The sequence below is a fragment of the Trachurus trachurus genome (assembly GCF_905171665.1).
Source record: "Trachurus trachurus genome assembly, chromosome: 16".
Taxonomy (NCBI): Eukaryota; Metazoa; Chordata; class Actinopteri; order Carangiformes; family Carangidae; genus Trachurus; species Trachurus trachurus.
Window position 1 is genome coordinate 33,059,333 of NC_139902.1, and position 13,825 is coordinate 33,073,157.

Here is a 13,825-nt window from a genome sequence, read left to right on the forward strand (position 1 = left end):
CATGAAGCAGAGAGGGTCAGAGTCAGAGCTTCACCTGCTGCAGCCTCACACACAGCTGCTATTTAACCTGCAGTCCGCTGGCCACGCCCCCTCACTCTCACTGGCCACGCCCCCTGTCTCTCACTGACCACGCCCCCTCATCACTGGCCACGCCCCCTTCGGTCAGAGCTGGACTCAACGTCTCTGTGCTGCCACCTTCAGGACAAACGGTGGAACTAAAGGTGGCTTCTTCTTTATTTTACTGTAATATTTTATTATTTTGTGCATCTGAAGAGCTGAGGACTGAAATCTACAAGTGATCAATAGATAGATAGATAGATAGATAGATAAGTAGATAGATAGATAGATAGATAGATAGATAGATAGATAGATAGATAGATAGATAGATAGATAGATAGATAGATAGATAGATAGATATAGATATCTGTGCTGAGCACATCTCTGTGCTGCCACCTTCAGGACAAACGGTGGAACTACAGGTGGCTTCTTCTTTATTTTATTACCAGTTATAAAACTAAAAGATCAATTAATTATTTATTATAGTTTTTGTTCTTCTGTGCTCTTATTGTTCATTTCAACTAGAGAATGCATTTCCTGAAGGAAATACGGGTGAATGCTGCTGAATAAATAGTTAAAACAACGCTGAATTACGTGAAAAAACTGCCGAAGCAATCTTGAAGAGATGAAACAATATCTGAAGAGTAAAAGTTAAACATGCAAGAAGGAGGATGTATGAAATGGTTGGAAATTACTTGAATTGTTGAAGATCAGTATAAAGAAATTGAAAGGCTGAAGTCTACTCAACTGACAGCTTGAAAACATTTTAAACCATGAGTTATATAGATGAAACAATTTCTGAAGAGTAAAAGTAGAAAATGAAAGACGTAGGATGTATGAAATGGGCGGCAATTTCTTGAAATAGTATGAAGGAATTGAAAAGCTTGAGTCTACTCAAATAAGTTTAAAACTGACAGCTTGAAAACATTGTGGAACCATTACTAATATAGATGAAACAATATCTGAAGAGTAGAAGTGTAATAATATAGAAGTAGTTACAATCCTGTAAAGGGAAGAATACGTTGGAATAACTACATCATATCTGACGGCTATAAGAGTATGGAACAGTAGAAATGTAAAAAAAACTAAACTAAACTTAAAATAAAACCCATCGACTCACTTTTTTATTTTTACATTTATTCAAACATGTTCATACATTTATTACCTGGAATATTTAAGGATTTTGTTTGTTGGTTTTGTTCGTTGACGATAAATTAAAATGTCATTTCCTTGTTAGCCTAGCTTAGCATAGAGACTGGAGGTTGCTACGGAGACGCCCTGGACAACAAATCATATGTATTTCAATGTTTGTTTGGTACAAGATCCACAAACACCACTTCACCAGGTCCAGGTCCTTTAGGCCTCTTTAAAGGGATAGTTCAACATTTTGGCAAATTGGCCCATTGCCATAATCCCTATAGTCATAGCAGTAGGTTCGTTACCTTTAATTGTCGCTGCAAGCTATTTTTAGAACGGCGGAGCAGAGCTGTGAGCTGCTCAGAGCTACGCTACGGAGGCTCATTATGGGATTTCTTGGTTTCAGAGACTGTTGATGAAAAACTGTCCCTGAAGGCAACGCGCATCTGGGTTTTGCATGTATTTTATCTCATAGCGTGGTGAATGTGCAGCTCACAACTTGTCCACCAGAGCGTTGTGGAGTTGTTGGATTGTGTATTTGATGAGTTTGATGATGAGGGAAACCAAGAAATCCCATAATGAGCCTCCATAGCGTAGCTCTGAGCAGCTCTGCCGTTCTAAAAACAGCTTGCACCGACAATTAAAGGTAACGAACCTACTGCTATGACTATAGGGATTATGGCAATGGGCCAATTTGCCAAAAATGTTGAACTATCCCTTTAAAAGTGTGGCACTTGGTTCTGTCGGACTCAGTCTGACTCCGGCTCGTGCTGTGGCGTTGCTGTTGGGGACACCGTTGGCGACTCCGGCTCGTGCGTTGGCGACACCGTTGGCGACACCGTTGGCGACACCGTTGGCGACACCTTTGGCGACACCGTTGGGGACTCCAGCTCGTGCGTTGGCGACACCATTGGCGACACCTTTGGCGACACCGTTGGGGACTCCTGCTCGTGCGTTGGCGACACCATTGGCGACACCTTTGGCGACACCGTTGGGGACTCCAGCTCGTGCGTAGGCGACACCGTTGGCGACAGCGACAGCGTTGGGTCCTCGGCCTTGTGCTTCCTCATGTGGTTGCGGTAGACGCGGGTCCCGTGCAGACTCTTGTTGCAGACGCGGCAGACGTGCGGCGGCGCCTGCGAGTGCACCTCCACGTGGTAGGTGAGCTCCAGCGCGCGGCTGAAGCTCTTGCTGCAGACCGGGCAGCGGTAGCGCACGCCGCTGTGCGTCAGCTGGTGGCTCTTCAGCGAGCTCTGCTGCCGGTACGTCTTCTGGCAGACGTCGCAGCGGTACGGCCGGGCGTCGGTGTGCAGCCGCTGGTGGCGCCGCAGAGCGCTGGAGTAGGTGAAGGTCTTGTGGCAGGCGGCGCAGCTGTACGGCTTCTCGCCCGTGTGCGTGCGCTGGTGCTCCGTCATGTGCACCTGCTGCGTGAAGCTCTTCCCGCAGGTCGGGCACGAGAACGGACGCTCGCCCGAATGGATGCGCAGGTGTTTGACCAGCGCCGACGGCTTGTAGCACTCGCGGCCGCACACGGGACAACCGCACTTCCTCTTGACTTGGCCCATGATGTCAAAGCCGTCGATGCCGATGCCGTCGATGCCGATGCCGTCGATGCCGATGCCGCCGACGCCGAGGCCGACCGCCGGCTGCTGCTGAGGGCGTCCGTCTGTTCCTGTCAGAGAGACGCAGAAGTCAGAAATCATCATACAAACACAAACCATGTTTCCATCCACTTGTCGATAGGGCTGGGCCAAAAAATCGATTTTTATATTCATCGCGATTTTTTTTCGATTTCTTTTTATTTATTTTTTTGGGACGACCAATCTTTATTGTACGATCATGTATTCTGTGCCATTACACTCGACAAAGCCAAACCGGCCTGTTGTGTTCGTTTGTTCACAGATATCTATGTGAACAAAAGAACACAACAGACAAACTGGTGTGATGTGTGTATTGTTTTTTATGACTTGTGATGTATTGTCAAGTGTTGGGTTCAACCTGCTCTTGTTTAAGGAAAGAAAATCACAACAATTGAAATATAAAATCGCAATACTTGGTAAAATCGAATCGCAATACTTGTTTAATCAGAATCGCAATTTAAATCAAATCGGGACCCAAAAATCGTTGGAGAATCGAATTGGCACAAAAGAATATCGGCCCAGCCCTACTTGTCGATCAAATTATCTTATGAATGTGAATTATGGGTTGGGTCCGGGCTATTTTTTGGCAAATTTAGGCAAATTCTGAGCAACAAACAGGAGAATAGGAAGACAGGACAGTTAATCTTATAATGTTCACTTTGCACGAGGTGAGGCTTGAACCCACAACCTCTGGAACCAAAGACCTTTGTCTATTGCACTGAGCTAATTGGCAAGTGGCAGTTCAACAGTGGCTTCACAAATTGAGTAAACCATTCACTGTCGTGTAGACAGATTTTAAACCACTGTAAAAAGAAAATTCAGTTTTTGAGGTAAAATTCTGATATGTATAAACATCATCTACTATGACTCTAAGATCTTGTACATTTGTTTAACAAAAACCATCTAGTATTTTGATGTGTTATCATCAACTCCCTTGATGGGTCTTGAACCCACATCCTCTGACACCAGGAACCAGCTGCTAACTCACTGAGCTAATTGTCTGTGAATGAAACCTTCTGTGTGTCTTCTCAAATAGGCTCAGGGAGTCAGAGACCAGGCAGCCGTTGTAAAGGCAGATTTCAAAAATGGTCAAAATGTCACAAATTGTGTTTCTAAACAAAAATCTGATAATACATAAAATGCATCTAGACAGCATGGAAATGTTGGTGATTTGTTTTTAATGATAAGTGTTTTGCTTCACAAGAGAAAATGTGATGTTTAAAAATACCACTCTCTGAGACTGGACCTTTGTGCAAAGTTTGGTGAGCTTTCGCCCATGGTTCGGTCCAAGTTATTTGTTTTAATAAATTTAAAGGCTTGCTGTGTGATGCAACTATCAGGACTATTGTCTTGTGTTTCATGTTGAGGACATCTGACATTTTGATCATCATCATCATCTCCCTTGTTGGGTCTCCTAACTCGTTGAGCTAATTGGCTGGTAGTAAGACCTGCTGTGTAGCTTCATTTATCGACTCAGGGAGTCAGTGCCCGGGCAGCTGTTGTCAAGGCAGATTGAAAAATCGTCAAAATGTCAGAAATTCTGTTATCCGAAAAAAAAAATCTGATGAAACATAAATTGCATCTAGACAGTACACCATGGAAATGTTGGTGATTTGTTTTTAACTCTAAGTGTTTTGCTTCATAAGAGAAATGTGATGTTTAAAAATACCACTCTCACATTGCCTGCAGTTGTTCCCATGAGAGCAGAATTCAAAATGTTCTAGAAAATTCAGTTTTTGAGATAAAATTCTGATATTTGCCAAACTTCATCAACCATGACTCCAGAATATTGTCAATTTTTTTTCAGGAAGATTGAAAATGTATTTAGCTGGAGCTAAGGGACACATGGACAAGTGGTTGTTAAACTCACCGATGACCACAGCTTTCCACGCTTCCTCCTCTCCGTCAGAGTTGATCAAACCACCATTGTTGTCGTCTCCTCCTCCTCCTCCCTCTTCCTCCTCCTCCTCCTCCTCCTGCTCCTTCAACTGCTGTAAACTGCTGTGGTCGCCACGGTTACCAGGACTGGAGGCGGAGGTGCGTTCAGAGACCTGGAGGAGGAGGAAGAGGAGACGCAGGTTCAAGCTCAGAGTTCAAGGTCACAGCAGCTTTTTAAACCCAGGTAAAAAACATTTAAAATATTAAGTACTCTTACTTGTGTTACTACAAATCAATATTTCATATTTCAAAATTTTGACACACCAGAAATATTATATACAGACCAAATATTTGTTCTGAGACCGAATAATGTTACTTTTTTAGTCAATGTATGTTCAAATTAGGGCCAATGGTGGGAATTATTGGGGAAAAAAAGGGGGTAAGATTTCTAAAAAAAAAAAAAAAAAGATTAATATTTTCTAGAAAAAAGTGGTAAAATTTCTCAAAAAGTTAAAAAAAAAATCTTTAAAAAGTGGTAAAATTTCTAAAAAAAACAAACAAACAACAAATAATAATAACAATAATAATAATTTCTAAAAAAAAAAGTCTTTGTGTCAGACTTAAATCTGTTTCTTAAATTTCTTTCTTTCTTTTCATCATAACTTGTGGACGGCTCCTCACCTGCTGCTTCTTCTCCTGCCGACCTTCGTCCTGCTGAATCTTCATCTTCACCCAGAACTCCTGAAAACACATCACACATGAGACCATGACGACCACCACGACCACCTCTGGTTGCCGTGGTAACAGCCGCAGCGCTGCTCTCACCTTGTCCGCGGGGTCGGAGATGAGTCCGTCCCGGATGTGGACGCTCATGTGCCTGCGGAGCCGCGAGGGCTTGAGGAAGCGTTGGGGGCAGATGCTGCAGCGGTGCGGCTTGTCGTCCCGGTGGATTCGCTGGTGCTCACGCAGCCGCGACCCGGACGCGAAGGTCTTTGAACACACCGCGCAGCCGTGGCACCGTGGCTCCGTGGCTGTGGCGGCGTGCACGTTGAGGTGCTCCTTCAGCGTGTAGAGCCGCGTGAAGCTCTGGCTGCAGACCGAGCAGTGGTGCAGCTTCTTCTTCTCTGAGGGAGGAGGAGAGGAGAGGAGAGGAGAGGAGAGGAGAGGAGAGGAGAGGAGAGGAGAGAAGAGGAGAGGAGGAGGAGAGGAGGAGGAGAGGAGAGGAGAGGAGAGGAGAGAAGAGAAGAGAAGAGAAGAGAAGAGAAGAGAAGAGAAGAGAAGAGAAGAGAAGAGAAGAGAAGAGAAGAGAAGAGGAGAGGAGAGGAGGAACCACATGACTGTCTTCGTAACAAAAAGACACACCAAAAAGCTTCTTGAAGCTCCTCTTCCCGGTTTGTCAAATTTGGACGAACCAGGAAGAGGAGCTTCAAGAAGCTTCCGCTACAAACAAGCTTGAAATATAGACTTTTTACATTTTTTTCCTTTTCGGGGCTTTAATACAAGACGGACATTACAGACGAGCAGCATGGAGGTATCTGGATGTTTTTGGGTGTGTCTTTTTGTTACGAAGACAGTTGGTATCCATTTGCAACCGTCATATGGACATGCACTGCTACGCCGAGACCCCCTGTAACTCAGAGAAGCCACGGAGGACTCTGAAACTTCTCCCAGCCCTTAGTCCACATGAGGGGGAGGAGATAATGAAATTTCAATTTTGGCTGAACTATCCCTTTAATGTTGTTTTATATGCAATAACTTACAGGCTTTGTCAGTTTCAGGTTCAATATGTGCCATGAGGTCATTTCAATAAACACTGAACCAGTCCGGCCCTCGACTTGCACCAATTTCTTTTTATTTTGTTCCCCGTGTATTTCAGTTTTCCCCCTGTTGTGATGATGAGTCCAGAGTTTCTCACCGGTCAGTGAAGGCACCGCCTCTTCCTCATCCTCCACCTGCATCTCTTCATCAGCTTCTGACCTCAGCTCCACCTCCTCACCACCATCATCTTCATCATCACCTTTGTCTTCATCACCACCGTCCCGTCTGTGGATCTGGACAGAGCAGCTCGTTAACCTGCTGCTGCGGCTTTGGGTTATTATAAAACCATGACAACAACAGACACTCACCTGGTCGGAGCTGTGGGCGGAGCCAGAGTCGTGGGCGGAGCCAGAGTCGGGCGGCGCGTGGAGCTTCAGGTGTCTCCTCAGGCCTCTCCGAGCCGTGAAGCTCTTGCTGCAGACGAGGCAGGTGTAGGGCGACGCCCCCTGGTGGAGGCGGCGGACAGACGTCTCCTCCTGAGGACGGAGAGAGGGAGTTTAGAGACTATGGATGTCACTCTTACCCCCAATCAGATTCAAGTTTCTAACGCTTCTTATGTTAAATATTCCAATTATACTTGAATTTTTTAATGTTTTTTGTTTTTTTTAGCTCATTATATTCACCTATACCAGCTTATTATTACATCCTACATCCACTAGAAACAATGGTTCTCAAAGTGGGGTCCGGGGACCCTCGAGAGGGTTAAACTTTTTCTTGAAATTTTACCACTTTTTTCTAGAATTTTGTAATTTTTTTCTTTTTTAGAATTTTTTTTAACTGTTTTTTGAGAAATTTTACCACTTTATTTCTAGAACATTTTTAATTTTCTTCTTTTTTTTTATTTCTTTTTTTTTTTAAATCTACCACATTTTCTACAATTCTTAAAAAAAAAACAGTGAGAATTTTTGCCACTTTTTTTTTAAGTTTTGGAGAAACTGTACCACTTTTTTTTTTTTTCGAATATTCTCTATAATCTATCCAAAATTGGCCCTAATTTGAAAGTACATTGACTAAAAAAGTAACGTTCTTCAGGCTCAGAACAAATATTTGTGTATTTCTGGTGTTTGTTTCAAAATTTTGTCAAATTGGGGTCCGTGCTCTTTGATGTAAAAAGGTTTGAGACCCACAAGCCTGAAAAGTACTTTACAAATAAAGCCTGAAAGCCTGAACTGGAAACGGAAAAAAAACAACAACATAATAACATACAATTAAAAAAAAATAAAACCCAAAATACTAAAAATTGGAAACATTAGATTAACAAGATGAACTGTGGCTCTGGCCTGAGGCTCAGAGGTTTCCACGGCAACTTGAGGTGGTTGCCCACGACGATAGGGGCCCCCCAAGCTGAGGCAGACAGAAGCGTGGAGAAAAGGAGCGATTTTCTGCCACGACGATGGTCTCACATTTGGGCTTATTCCAACAAAACGGTAACTCCTATCAGAAGAAGAAGCAGACTGTGGTCGTAGTAAGGACTTCCTGAACGCTTTCATATGAATTTGGTGATTCTACAGTAAATACTTTGAAAACACTTGAGAGTTGTAAACAGTCCCTTCTGCTTCTCTCAGAAAATCTTTGTATTAGAGTCAATGAGGAGCAAGGAGGGACCTGGTCACACTGAGAGACTCACAGTTTAAATTCTGTAAGTCTCTCTGCTTTGTTGAGCACATTGTTAGAGAGAGGACAGGTTTGACCACAACTGTGGAAATAATCATGTGTGTAGAGTGTAAATTGTGGCCGGGAGGACGAAATAAAGAGAAAAGTTTCAGACAATTTCCGACAACTTCTCCCACTCTAGCTGATGATGTCACCCACTCTAGCCCGGACATTCTGTGCAATACACACCCATTATAATCTCTTATTTCTCGAAAAATGATCATGGTCATTGAACAGGAATTAATCAAAAACTATAATACCTATCGAAACGTGAATTGATACATCAATAGAAGAGACTTATATTTACATTTTAAAGTTTAAATGCAGTCTCTAGGTGAAAGTATGCCTGAGCAGTAGACGTTTGAAAAAGTCCAACAATTCTAACCCTTTCTCAGGAGCACCGTGGCCCCTAATTTCAATTTTTAGGGGCATAAGCAGAAGATTAATGGGCATAAATCAACTTGCAATCAACTTCACATTTCCTCTTCATTCATGATCCTCACACACATTGGTCTGACACCTGTGATGACAGATTCCTGATTTTTGAGTAGCCCCTTCCACATTTCACCAGTGTAAAACAAGAAAAAAAGAAAAAGAAGGTAAATTTACTGGGTGCACACATGTGAAAGTAGATGAAAAATGTACTTGCGTTCAAATTTTTGGGGCAAGATGGCCCCATTTAGGGGCAGTCTGGAGCCCTGGTAAGTATGGAAGTATTCGAAATTGAGACACGACTTTGGTGCCATCGCAAATGTGTGTTTTGTCTTACAAATGTATATTTATTAATATGTCTTTGGTATTTTACCTCATTGTTGAAATGCGATGAAAATTAGCTTTTTTAGCTAACTCGGGTGCATTTACATTTGTTTTTTACAATGTTTTATTAATGTACATTGTCCCTTGTCAATAAATTAAACTGAAACTGAAACTGAAACAAAGATGATCAGGGTTAAGAGACGACATCACTCACTGTTGTTTCTCCAGCTGTTTCCCCAGTGGTTGTTTCTCTAGCTGTTTCTCCAACAGCTGTTTCTCCAGATGTTCCTCCAGCTGTTTCTCCAGCAGCTGCTTCCCCAGCAGCTGTTTCCCCTGCAGCTGTTTCTCCAGCAGCTGTGTCTCCGGCTGTTTCCCCAGCAGCCGTTTCCCCTGCTGCTGTGTCTCCAGCTGCCGTTTCTCCAGCTGCTGCTGTGTCTCCGGCTGCGTCCAGATGTTCCTGCTGCAGATGTTTCCTCAGCAGCCCCGGCCGGCTGAAGCTGCGGCTGCACAGCGAGCAGGGGTGCGCCCGCTGTCCCGTGTGGACGCGGCAGTGGTCCCTGTAGGACGACGGCGTGGAGAACATCTTGTCGCACAGCGAGCAGCGCAGCAGCTCCCACTCGCCGCCGTGGAGCCGCTGGTGGTCCCTCAGGCCCATGCGCGAGGCGAAGGTCTTGGGGCAGAGCGCGCAGCAGAACGGACGCTCGCCCGTGTGCGTCCTCTCGTGCTGCACGAGGTGTCGCCGCTGGGTGAAGCCGCGGTCGCACGCCGAGCAGCGGAACGGCTTCTGGGGCGCGTGCTGCAGGCGGTGGCGCTGCAGGCCGCCCATCTGCGTGTAGCTGAGGCCGCAGTCCGGACACGTGTACGGCCGCTCGCCCGTGTGCACGCGCTGGTGCACGCCCAGGTTGGCCTTGTTGGTGAAGCCCTTCCCGCACACGGAGCAGCTGTGGGGTTTGTCGCCCGTGTGCGTGGACATGTGCTCGGCGAGTCGCCCCGGCCGCGTGAACGCCCGGCCGCACACGGAGCAGCAGTGACGCGGTTCATATGTACGGTTGCGCCGCCGACGCCGCTTCGGCTGCTGCGGCTGCTGCTGCTGCAGCGCCGCGGGCGACGACTCCACATCTCCTGCAGGAAACAATGAAACAACAAGTCACCGCACTGAACTCAGGCTCCACCCACTTCTGGTCCGTTCTGCTTCTCTCAGAAAATCTTTGTATTAGAGTCAATGAGGAGCAGAGACAGACGTGGCCGCACTCAGAGGCTCACAGTTTAAATTCTGTAAGTCTCTCTGCTTTGTTGAACACATTGTTAGAGAGAGGACAATTTTGTCTACAAATGCGGAAAAAATCATGTGTGTAGAGTGTAAATTGTGGCCGTGAGCAGCGTGGAAAGAGTAAATTTCAGTCAATTACAGACAACCTCTCCCACTCTAGCTGATGATGTCACCCAACATTCTGCGCAATACACACCCATTATAAACTCAGCACTTCTCCCTAAATGATCATGGTCATTGAACAGGAATTAATCAAAAACTATAATACCTATTGAAATGTGGATTGATACAGCAATAGACGAGACCTGTGTCTACATTTTAAAGTTTAAATGGAGTCTCTAGATGAAAGTATGCCGGAGCAACTGATGGTTGTTGGTTGGTTTCCTGCAGGAAACAACCAACAACAAGTCACCGCACTGAGACCGAGATCCAAACTAGACCTAGCTCCAACCTCCAGGTTTGATGCTAAACTGCTCTGCAGAGATGAATGAGCGCCCAGCGAGCTTTTTTTTTTTTTTTGAAGCTGACGTAACTGCGCCCTCTCAGCCTATCGGTGATCGACAGTGACCATGATCGAACGATCTGAAGATAGGGCCGATTTCCCATCCCTACAACTAAGACTAAATAAAAAATACAACTAAGACTAAATAAAAATTACAACTAAGACTAAATAAAAAATACAACTAAGACTAAATAAAAACTCTAACTAAGACTAAGACTAAATAAAAACTACAACTAAGACTAAATAAAAACTACAACTAAGACTAAAGACTATATAAACTAAACTAAAACTGAAAAAAATATATATAAAAATATATATAGAGGGACACGACCACGAGGAGGAGACTCACACTTCCTGCTGCTGCTGCTGCTGCAGGACTTTTATTGTGAAAGAACAGTTAATATGTTAATGTGTTTGAGGAGTTTTATGTTTTGTATTTATGACGTTTTAATGATGATGTCAGAGTGAACCTGTCACCTGTTTCTTCGTCTTCTTCCTCTTCCTCTTCTCCTCCTCTTCCTCTCGCTACTTCTTGTTCTTCTTGTTCTTCTTTCACTGTCACTCCGTTCATCTCTTCATCTTCTGACGGAGGAACGTCTGAGAGTCGAGAACAAGAAACGAGTTAAAATACTGACGGAGCTGAAGAAGCTCTGGATTCTCACTCTTTTAAACTTTTCTCTTCTCATGAACTCTGTTTTTTTTTTTAATTCTCCAGTTTTTTTTGGTTCTTTCTTATATTTTATCTGTTTTTATTACTTTACTCTTTTAACAGGCTGCAGCCCCTCACTGCAGCGATTCGATTCCCCCGGTGGCCCCTTGCTGCAGGTCATTCCCCCCCCCTCTCCCTCTGCCCCCGTTTCCTGTCTGTCTCTACAGCCGGCCCGTCCATTAAAGGCAAAAGAAAACAAATCTCTTCCTGTCTGTCTCTCCTTTGTTCCTTGTCTCCTGTTAAAACACCACAGTCAGTTATTGGTCTGTACGAATAAAGTTAATGTTATTTTAACACAAATAATAAAAGAACTAACTCGACTTTTATTTTGAAAAGCCAAAAACAAAAAGTGTAGGCGAACTGTTATTTATTTTTTAAAGGTGCATTGTGTAGGAATTCCTCCCATCTAGCGTTGTGGTTGTAGGCTATATCATCAAGCAACTCAGTCGTATTTTTCATGCTGCATTCACGTGAAATTGGGCAGACGGCAGACGGACGACAGCCAAAACAATACACGTGACAATATGTTGTCATGGCGATGTGGTATTGTTTTACCGTCTTTCTCTGGACTTCTGTGACTAAAATGACATCTGGTTTGTTAGCGACGGCCGTCTGCCCGACTGCAGGTGAATGCAGCATCAGTGTAACGCTCCATTCCTCCTCACTGCGTTACCGCGGTGACTTTTCACAGACGCCACCTCCACCTGAGCCGACAGCTCCGGTGTCTCCGCTGAGTTTCCGTGGTTACCTACCGTCACCATGGCAACACGACATGGCAGCCAGCACCGAGCTTACCCGCTCCATGTAGATATGAATGATATGAACGGCTCATTCAGAGCTGAAAGGAACACTTCAGTTTGTTGATGGGGGGATTACTGATTAAAGCCCCAGTATGTAACTTATTTGGCTTTTTATTATCAAAAATCAAATCTGTCTTCCATAAATCCGTATTTCACTGAAGTGGAATCACAGCTGCATACAAATGAAAGCTTTCTGGTACCTTAGAAAGAGTTGTTATAAGTCGTTACAAATACATAAGTGGGCGACGAACCGAACCGAGGCGGCCATGTTGCATCGCCATTTTTTTTAACGTTTTACGGAGGCATTCAGGTGCAGTCAGGCAGACAGCCGTCGGCAAACCAACCGGATGTCATTTTACTCCACGAGAGAAAGACGGTAAAACAATACCACATCACCATGACAACATATTGTCACGCCTGTATTGTTTTGCCTCGTGCTAGCGGACCACTTGTTTACATAGACGCTTGTTTATCCTGTTAGTCTGTCTGACGTCTGCCCGAGTTCACGTGAATGCAGCATCAAGAATACGTTCAGATATGCAACCGCACCGCTGGATGGGGGGAATTCCTACATAATGGGGCTTTAATGAAAAACATAGGTTTTGAACAAAATAATCAATTTTCATGAATAGATAACAGGAGAAGTTACACAATGTCCCTTTAACACAGCAGCTTCAACATTAACTCGACTTTTATTTTGAAAAGCCAAAAAAAAATTCTAACTGTTATTTATTTATTTATGAACACTTGATAATTGTTCACGTGAGATTCACTAACTGTTGGTTCAACAAAAACGAAACATCTGTATAGTTTTAATACAAACCAACATCTTCCTCTGTTTCCTGCCAGTTATCGATTACTGATCAGATGATGAACGGATCGATACCTGCGTTTCTTTGGGTCTGTTCACAACACTGTATGTTGTAAATCTCTGGGCAGGACTATTATGGGCTGGCGTTGCTAACGGGAGGAGTGCAGAGACTCTTCTACTGCAATTAAAGTACTTAGGGGCTATTTGGAGATCATACAACCCCACTTTAAAAAAAATGATACTATCCCTTTAACTCGACTTTTATTTTGAAAAGCCCCAAAAAAATGTAACTGTTATTTATTTATTTACTTGATAATTGTTCACGTGAGATTCACTAACTGTTGGTTCAACAAAAACGAAACATCTGTATAGTTTTAATACAAACCAACATCTGTTTCCTGCCAGTTATCGATTACTGATCAGATCAGATGAACGGATCGATACCTGCTACAGGCTGCTGCTCTGTCTGGGTCTGTTCGCTGCTGTTTGTGTGTCTGTATTTGTGTGTTTTTGTTTATTTGTGTGTGTTAACATCTCTATTTTGTGTCTATGTGACGTCACTGAGCCGTGTCACCGCTGCCGTTAGTTACACACCTGAACCGTTAATGAACCAGAGAACTCACCGACTCGCCGGAGGAACACGGTCCGTTTTTAGTCGCTGGTTCCCGGGGAGACAGACAGGAAGAGCTCCGGTACCGGTCCGGTCTGGTCTGGTTCTAGTTGCCGCCGCTTCTCTCTGGGGGACAGAGGCCGAGGCTCCGCAGCAGCAGCAGCAGCAGTAGTCCGGTGGATGT

The 13,825-nt window shown here is 44.3% G+C and overlaps 1 protein-coding gene across 1 annotated transcript; it reads right to left on the reverse strand.

Moving 5' to 3' along the window:
- Nucleotides 1–1,943: 1,943 nt before the first annotated feature.
- Nucleotides 1,944–13,825, reverse strand: LOC310999821 (uncharacterized protein; the record flags this gene model as incomplete). The annotated part of the gene is made up of 10 exons (XM_083990387.1): nt 13,655–13,825; nt 11,189–11,308; nt 9,154–10,061; nt 6,839–7,006; nt 6,628–6,763; nt 5,538–5,836; nt 5,394–5,453; nt 4,705–4,885; nt 2,184–2,866; nt 1,944–2,057 (listed from the first exon to the last, which is right to left on the reverse strand). Exons 2-10 carry the CDS (start codon nt 11,280–11,282, stop codon nt 1,944–1,946), a joined length of 2,643 nt encoding a protein of 880 aa, XP_083846513.1. The 5' UTR covers nt 11,283–11,308; nt 13,655–13,825.